At 59.9% G+C, this 8690-nt stretch overlaps 1 protein-coding gene across 1 annotated transcript; it reads left to right on the forward strand.

Annotated features, from left to right (window-relative positions):
- Positions 1 to 7826, forward strand: CYTH2 (cytohesin 2; the record flags this gene model as incomplete). Its single annotated transcript, XM_053915929.1, is given in 12 exon segments — positions 1 to 279; positions 1024 to 1171; positions 1267 to 1333; positions 2355 to 2473; positions 3393 to 3473; positions 4005 to 4117; positions 4234 to 4382; positions 4845 to 4956; positions 6935 to 7011; positions 7137 to 7208; positions 7306 to 7460; positions 7551 to 7826. Coding segments are annotated over 12 exon segments (1200 nt in total). The 3' UTR covers positions 7639 to 7826.
- Between the last annotated feature and the right edge of the window lie 864 nt (positions 7827 to 8690).

Below are 8690 nucleotides of genomic sequence, written 5' to 3' on the forward strand. Positions count from 1 at the left end.
GAACGGTCCTTCGCAGCCGAGGGCGGAGCAAACGAGAGGATCCGCAGTGGATTGGACGGTGTCAAAACGAGGGGCGGTCCCTACTGGCGGGGCGGTTGGGAGGCGAAGGGAGAGTCTTTTCAGCGCTGAGGACTGGCGCTGAGGAGGCGGCGGTGGCTCCTGGGGCGTTTGAGCGGGCTCACCCGAGCCCGCGGGCCAACGCGGATCCAGGCCCGACCGGCGGGACCGCCCCGGACTCCCCGCGGGCCTTCCTCGCCGCCATGGAGGACGGTGTCTACGGTAAGTCGGTGAGGGGTGGGGCCGGCTAGAAGCGAATGGAGCCCTTCGTACCGAACGTTCCACCGCGAACGTTTCTCTTGGCGCGCGCCTCACGGAGCTGTTCGGCACCGTCGTCGTCGCGGCCTCGCTTTTGTGGGGCACGGGATGGGCTTCCGGCGGGGCCCGAGAGCGGGGCGTTCCAGGCCATTGTTTGGGCCGATCCTGTTTCCGGTGGCGGCGGGAGGGGGCGGGATGGAGCGGTGGAGCCGAGGCCGGGCGGAACCATTCCCCCTGGAGGGGCCGGGCGATCCCAGTGCTGGGAGCAGGGAGGGGGGAGTCTGGGGGCGGTGAGGTGAAGGAGAAATCTGGGGGCTACAGAGATCACGCGAAGACCGTGGCCTTTGCTGCCCCGCCCCCTTCCCCAACTCTTAACAAGCTGTCATCAGCTTCCCCTGCCATAGATACTTTTCATGGACCCAGGAGTCCTGGCACCCAGGCCTCCAGCTCCATCACCAGGAATAGAAGCAGAAAACCAGGGCCTCAGCCCCCTTTCCAAGTAATGAACCAACAGTTAAGGCTTCCAGCCCATTCTTCCCCAGACCTAAAGAGTTCGGATCCCCAGTCCCTTTTTCTGGCAGCCATAGGAGGCCCGACCCTCATCTTCATCCTCCCCCTGAACCTGGGAGTCATGCCCCCACCCCAGCCCTGTAATTCCCCAGACAGGCTCCCAGTCCCCAGAACTGACGTCCAACCCTTGACTCCCAGAGCCCCCAGACCTGACCCCAGAGGAGCGGATGGAGCTGGAGAACATCCGGCGGCGGAAGCAGGAGCTGCTGGTGGAGATCCAGCGCCTGCGCGAGGAGCTCAGTGAAGCGATGAGCGAGGTGGAGGGTCTGGAAGCCAATGAGGGCAGGTGAGGGCTGTGGTGGGGAACTTAGGGGTCACCAGGCCAGGGCCAGGGATGCCCAGGCATTGACACCCCCAACCCCTTTCTCTCTGCCCCTGCAGTAAGACCTTGCAGCGGAACCGGAAGATGGCAATGGGCAGGAAGAAGTTCAACATGGACCCCAAGAAGGTGCTTGGGGTCACAGGGCTGGGGTCAGCCTGGCAGACCTGCCGACAGGGTTTCTGGCTCCTCGAGGTTCCAGAAGTGTGATGGTGAAAAGCCCGCTTTACGTGGCCAGACTTGGTTCTAATGCCCGGAATTAGATAGTGTCTGTCTGTTCTCTGAATATTGACCAAGTCCTCCTGCCTCCTGACCTTTGCCTGGGCCGTGTCCTCTGCCTAGGAGATCCTCGTTCCCCTTTTTGTTCATATTTCTGGACCCATTTCTGGTGCCACCTAGAGTTTCAGGAGGAGCTCCTGTCTTGTAGGGAATGTTTACAGTGACAAGCACAAAGGAGTGTTGACGAGTGCCATCACAGGGAGGGATGGCGACTATGGACACTCAGCGGAGGAAGCCTGGTGGAGTCAGGGAGGGCTTCCCTGAGGAGGGGATATTCAGGTCCGCTTTGAAGGAAGAGTCAGCATTCACCAGGTGGAGGAAAGATTTGTTCATTCAGTCCTTCATTTTATGCCCATTTCCTCAGGCCTCCCTTGGGCCTGCCCCTCTGCTAGGCAGTGCCAGAGATCTAGAGAAGTGTTGGACCCTGCTTGGCCCTCAGAGAGCCCCCAGACATAATTCCCATGATCCAGAGTGAGATGGAGCTATAATGGAGGTCCTTGCAGCTTTAGGAGAGCCCAAGAAGGCTGGAGTCCGGCCTGAGGCTGGGCCCTCGCAGTGCTTCAGGCACTGCTGTTTACTGAGTTTCTCACTTTGTTCTTCCTGTGCCAAGCAATGTAGTTTGTTCATTCATTCAGCAAACATCCACTGAGCTCCTGCTCTGGGTGCTGGAATTACGCAGGCAAAGGCAGAGGGAACCGTAGGTGCAAAGGCCTTGAGGTGAGAGGGATGGTATTTAAAGACCTAGGAGAAGCTTGACACATGGCCCTGCTTTGGTGGTACGGGGCCGGGTTTGGCTGCTGAGGTTTCTGGGCAGGTGGTGGGAACCATTGTCTGGGCGCCTTAGCGCTGAGACCTGGTCCCCGCCCACTAGGGGATCCAGTTCTTGGTGGAGAACGAGCTTCTGCAGAACACACCCGAGGAGATCGCCCGCTTTCTGTACAAGGGCGAGGGCCTGAACAAGACAGCCATCGGGGACTACCTGGGGGAGAGGTGAGATCCTGTGCAGCCCCTCTGCGCCTCCCTGGGGCCCCGCACCACCAGCTCCTGCCCGCACCGCCAGCCCCTCCCCTGAGGAGAGGCCCTGATAGACTAGCCCTCCAACTGGGCTGTGGCAGGACAGACTGACCCTGGGGCCTGGGGAGCCTGGGGACTATCTGTGAGCATCTTGGCGGGTGAGGACCATCCACAGACATCTGGTAAGTGGGGGGCCACCCATTCACAACTGGGAATAGCAGAGGAAATCTGTCATGGAAATGTGAGAACCACGTGTAGACAGCTGGTGTGCATGGGCACTGTGTGGATAGCTAGGGAGTATGGGGGTCCCTGGGCAATATCCTGGGGACCCCATGGAGATCTGGGAGCGTGAGGACTTCTGTGGACTCTGGTGTGTGTGGGAACCGTCTACACATCTAGGTTGCATGAGACTGGATGTGGGATTGTAGGGGACCGTCTGAGGTGCATGGGACCTTCTGTGAAGTCTGGAGAACTTGGGGGCTGTGAGCGTCTGGTGTGTGGGGGGGGGGCCTCTGTAGGTCCCTGGGGACCATCTGTGGCCATCCGGAATGTGTGGAGACTGTCTTCGGACATCTGGTATTTGGGGGATCGTTTTTTGCACATCTGAGGAACCTGGGGATTATCTGAGAGTGGCAGCAGTAGGCAGAGCACACGTTTGCTGCATCTCCCCAAGTGGTGCAAAGGGCCGGCCGAACCAGGGTTCTTGCCACAGACAGGCCTCCCAGGAGCGTGTTCTGAGTATCCCTCCCCTGGTGCCAGGCCTGTGGCGGGGCCAGGCTGAAACTGCCACTGCTACAGAGGCAGCTTGGGTGCAGAAGTGGTGACACAGCCTCCCCAATGCTTTGTCCCCTCCCCATGCTCCTTTTTGTGAATGACTTTGTCCTTGTCCTCTCAGGGAGGAGCTGAACCTGGCTGTGCTCCATGCCTTTGTGGATTTGCATGAGTTCACCGACCTCAATCTGGTGCAGGCCCTCAGGTGAGAGGGGCTGGGTTAGAGGGGCAGGAATGTACCTGTCAGGCCTTTCTTTACAAGTGGTGACGCCTACTCAGAACAAAACAGAAACAAAAATTAGGGAATTGGTTGTATTGTGTAACACAAAAGCCCATGGTAAATGCTTCTTCAGGCATAGCTGTATCCAGGTGCTCAAATGGTATTGGAAGGTCAGCTTTCTCTGTCTCTTGGTTGTGTTCGCCACTGTGTTGACATTGCCCTCTGGAGGCCCTCTTCCCAGATGATATAAGCCTCCAGCAACCTCTAGGCCTGTTTAGCAACCTTAGCAGAAAGAGTATCAGAAAGACTCTTAGCAGAAAGAGTCCATTTCCTTAAATGCACCAACAGTCCCACAGTCATTTCTCATTGGTCAGATTGGATCATGTGCCCATACTTGAACTGGCTGCCGAGGCCTCAAGGTTTGGTACTCTTATTGACTAGTTCCTAACACAGGGACTGAGCGTGGGAAGGGGCTCTGCCTTTCCTGGCAGCCACACTGGCCCCTCTCTAACCCAGGCAGTTTCTGTGGAGCTTCCGCCTCCCTGGAGAGGCCCAGAAGATTGACCGGATGATGGAAGCTTTCGCCCAGCGATACTGCCTGTGCAACCCTGGGGTTTTCCAGTCCACAGGTGGGGGCACGGACGCTGAGGGCTTGGGGAGGAGGCGCTGGGGGCTGGAGTTCCTGGGGTCTGGAGGCAGGGGGCACAGGACACACCCGTGTCATCACCGCCTGACTGTGCTGCAGACACCTGCTACGTGCTGTCCTTCGCTGTGATCATGCTGAACACCAGCCTGCACAATCCCAACGTCCGTGACAAGCCAGGCCTGGAGCGCTTCGTGGCCATGAACCGGGGCATCAACGAGGGCGGGGATCTACCTGAGGAACTGCTCAGGGTCAGACCCCCTCTCCCATGCCTACAGCGCTGCAGCCCTGTCCTCCCACCACAGGCCCTGCCCCGTGGGTCTCCCAGCGCCTGGGATACCACCTTCCCATGGACACCGTGTCTTCCTCTCTCCCCGGCCACCTCTGTTTCTCTGTCTCTGGCCCTCTGACTTTCGCGGTCTTGGTCCATCTCTTCCTCCACCTCTCTGTTTCTGTCTCTAAAAACTGAGCAGCCTCTGCCAGCCATGTCTGTCTTCTCTCCATCTTTCCTGCCTTTCCTCCTTTCTCTCCTCCCCAGGGCTCCCTCTACTCCTCTGCCTTCTGTTTCCCTCCCCTCCCCAGCTGCCGCCGCCTCCTCCCTCCCCCTCCCTCCATGGGCTGTCCCACCCGAGGCCTGATCGCCTCCCCATCTCCAAGTAGCCCCGGGAGGGTTCCTGGGGCCCAGAGTTACTGACCAGGCCCTCGACCCCCAGAACCTCTACGACAGCATCCGAAATGAGCCCTTCAAGATCCCAGAGGATGATGGGAATGATCTGACCCACACCTTCTTCAACCCGGACCGGGAGGGCTGGCTCCTTAAGCTGGGTACGTCCCCTACTGACCCCACTGGCTGCCTCTGCAGGGGGAATTTAGTGGGCCTGGAGTCTGGACTCAGCTTCCCCACATGCCTGCTGTGTGACCTTAGGCAAGTGATTCAACCTCTCTGGACCTGTTTCCACATTTGACTAGTGAGGCTGAAAAGATCAGGCCTGTGCGCTGGGCCCAGGTCCAGGGCCCGGCATAGATGGACTCCATAGACATTTGTGGGCGAGGAGAAGGGGCTCAGGAGCACTGACTACATGGCAAGCTCTCTGCTTGGGAGTAGGGTCCCTGGCCAGGACAGGATGGCTGGGGTGGCACCAGCAAACTCAGTCAGTTAGCAGGGGTCATGCAAGGGTTTCTTTCTGAGGACCGGAGTGGTCTCAATCCTGGCTGTGCAGGGGAGGCACCTGGGATCCTGTAAAAGTCCAATGCCCGGGCTGCAAAGTTGGGCTCCAGGGCAGGAAGCCAGCAGTCATGAGGAAAGCTCCCCAATCTGCTGGCCCCGAGCTGTGCCTGGTAATGGGAGGTGCCACCAGAGTGTTCGCTGTGGCTTTTGAATGGAGAAGCCACGAATGGCCTCTCTGGGAGACAGAGTGGTGAGGAATTACAGTCCAGTGGGGACAGCCAGGGCATCAGGGCCCAATGTGGGATCAGGACAGAGCCTTGCTCCTCACTGTCTCTGTCTCCTCCCCCCACGTGAGATTGTCCTCAGAGGCTGGGGCATCCTTCTGCACCCGGATCAGGTCCCTTCCCAGGGGCACATAAAAATGCAGATCCCCTCTTCCAGCCAGCATGCTGGGTGGAGGGGCTTCTGGGGGGGGGGCGCAGGCTCAGCCAGGCCCGTGGTGCCCGGCAGTGAGGGCATGCTGACGGGGGAGAGGCAACGTCACCAGGAATGGGTTTCCCTCCCAGCCACCGTCTGCGGGAGTCCTTCCCATTGCCCAGATGAGGAAGTCGAGGCTCGCTCACTGTCCGGCATCCGGAGGGGTGGCCTTGGACCCAGATCTCTGACCCCAGCACTTCTCTTTGCTTTGTGGCCCCCCCAAAAAGGCGCCGCTTAAAACACTTAAAACACTGAAATACAGGAAGGGGTTCTGGTGGTGGCCGTTTAACAGAAGCCATATTACCATTACTGTTCAATCCTGCACCACAAGGAACACAGAAGCAGGAAGGTGGCCTAAGGGGGCAAGGGGCTGTCCTGAGGTCACACAGCCAGTTTGTGTGGGAGCCAACACCAGTCCCCAAACTTGCCTCAGGCCAAGGACTGGGGTTTCGTCTTCTCCCGTGTGGGGGTGACCTCCAGGGGAGAGCCATGCCCACTGCAACGGCACGGTTGGGGAGGTGGGGTGGGGCTGGAGTGGGCGCTGACAAAAAAGGCGCTCCGGCGGCTCCGCTGGGGCTCAGGGCCTGCCGCTTCCCTGGGAGGGAGAGGGCCTGGCCGACCCTCCCTCGTGTGGATGTAACTAGTTTTCTTCCCTCTCTCTCCCTCCCTCCTTCCCTCTCTGCGTGTTTCTCTTTGCTGTCTCTGTCTCTGTGCCCTACCCCCTGCGCATACCTCCCCTCGCCCGCCTATTTCTGTCGCCTGCGGCTCTTGGGGGCACCCCATTCCTCTGCCTTCCCTTCTCGCCTGGTCCTGCCTGCTTTCTCGCTGTCTGCCCCAGGAGGTAGGTACACGGCCGTCCTAGGTCCCCGCCACTACAAGGGGAGGGGGCTGGGGGCTCGGACTCCCGGGCCCTGGGCTGACAGGCTTAGAAAGTGTAAAGCCCCACGTGAGGGGGGTGAACCGCTGGGGGTCGACCTGTTCCTGGGGCCCAAACACGCCTGTCCCTGCTTGTCTGTCTCTTCCCACGCATTGCTTTGTCCTAGGCCCCAACAGCCCCGCCTTCCCGCACTTGCTCTGCCTCTCACTCCCCTCCGCGCCCCGCCAGAGGCCCTGCCCCCCGTGTTGAGCCCGGGCCCCCTCCCACCCCTTCCCTTTCAGGGGGCCGGGTGAAGACATGGAAGCGGCGCTGGTTCATCCTGACGGACAACTGCCTCTACTATTTTGAGTACACGACGGTGAGCACCGAGCAGAGCTGCCTGGGGGCCGGGCCGGGGCCTGAGGGAGCACTCCGGGGTCGGAGGGAGGACCGAATGAGGGTGAGGACCGGAAGGTCTGAGTCCTGCCGGACTTGCTCCTTCAGGACAAGGAGCCCCGAGGAATCATCCCCCTGGAGAACCTGAGCATCCGGGAGGTGGACGACCCCCGGAAACCGGTAAGACCCTCCCTGTACCCCCGCCTGCTGTAGCGGGGCTCCACTGGCCTTCAGGTTGGCTCTTACCCACCACGCCTCCTGCCCCGTGTCTCCCCAGAACTGCTTTGAGCTTTACATCCCCAACAACAAGGGGCAGCTCATCAAAGCCTGCAAAACGGAGGCAGACGGCCGCGTGGTGGAGGGGAACCACATGGTGTACCGCATCTCTGCCCCCACGCAGGAGGAGAAGGATGAGTGGATCAAGTCCATCCAGTGAGCCTGGGCTCAGGGGACCTTGGGGAGGGAGGGGCCCAGGGACCCAGATCCCTTGGCCCTCACCCTGGGGTCCCTCCCCTTCTGCAGGGCCGCCGTGAGTGTGGACCCCTTCTATGAGATGCTGGCAGCCAGGAAGAAGCGCATTTCTGTCAAGAAGAAGCAGGAGCAGCCCTGACCCCTTGTCCCCCAGCCCTGTTATTTATTACTGAGCCTCCCCGCCCGGGTGGCCGGCCCCCTGGGACGTGGCGCTATGGATCCTGGTTACCACTTTGGAAAATGCACCACCTCTAGTTCCTCTCTCATTATTTGTAATTAACACACTGTTGGTAATCTTATCAATTATTGAACCACTCACAGCCTGTTGATCCCCTCATTTCTTGGGTTTGACAGAGCTGATGTGCTTGGGGGAGGCAGCCAGTCAGCCCCACCCAGGACCAGGACTGGGAGTGCTGGGCTCTGCTGGGGGCTCTGCCAGTGCCCTAGGGAAGGGTGCTGTCCCAGCAGGTAGCCCCACCCTATGCCTGCAGGGGTGTGGCAAGGGTGGCGGGAGCTAAAGTCTCAGTGGGACGCAGGCATTCCTGGATGAGGTCTCATGTCCACTGCACATGTTCGTCCCACCAGCCTGGCCAGCACTGGCCTCTGCCTCTGCTCTCATGAGGCCCGTACTGGGGGCAGCAGGCGGGAGGCCTCGCTCTTGGGATCTCCCTGGGCCTCTGCAAGAGGCTGCTGGAGTCGGAAGTGGTCTGGGACTGAGTGGGTGGGGCCAAGAGGGCTGGGAAGCCACCGGAATCATCCCTGAGAGCACATTTTACACCAGGAATATCACTGAGAACCCGTATTTCCATGACGTCCCATTTGCCGAGAATCGCAGCCTCCCAAGTGTAAGAACCACCTTTGAGCGTGGCCCTGAGCCCTAGGTCTGGGCCTGTCCGCTTTGGCGTGCACGGTGTGTCCCACGGGACAAAGATAGGTTGGTAAATAGGGAGACCCCATGGCACTCTATGCCCGGATCTACAGCTGAGGACACGAGGAGAAACCACAGCTCTGGCAGGCCCCGGGACTGAAACCCAGCCTGAAGGGAAGCTCCACCCCGGGCTTGCTGGAGTGCAGTTCCTACCACACACTGCGTCCTCCAGAAGTCGAATCCTTAATTGTTGAGTACTCACAGTGGGGTGGGGAGCGTCTGGGATCTCGGGCCTTGGTCCTGGCCCATCCTGTGGTCACAGG

This window comes from Desmodus rotundus, chromosome 12, assembly GCF_022682495.2.
Source record: "Desmodus rotundus isolate HL8 chromosome 12, HLdesRot8A.1, whole genome shotgun sequence".
NCBI lineage: Eukaryota > Metazoa > Chordata > Mammalia > Chiroptera > Phyllostomidae > Desmodus > Desmodus rotundus.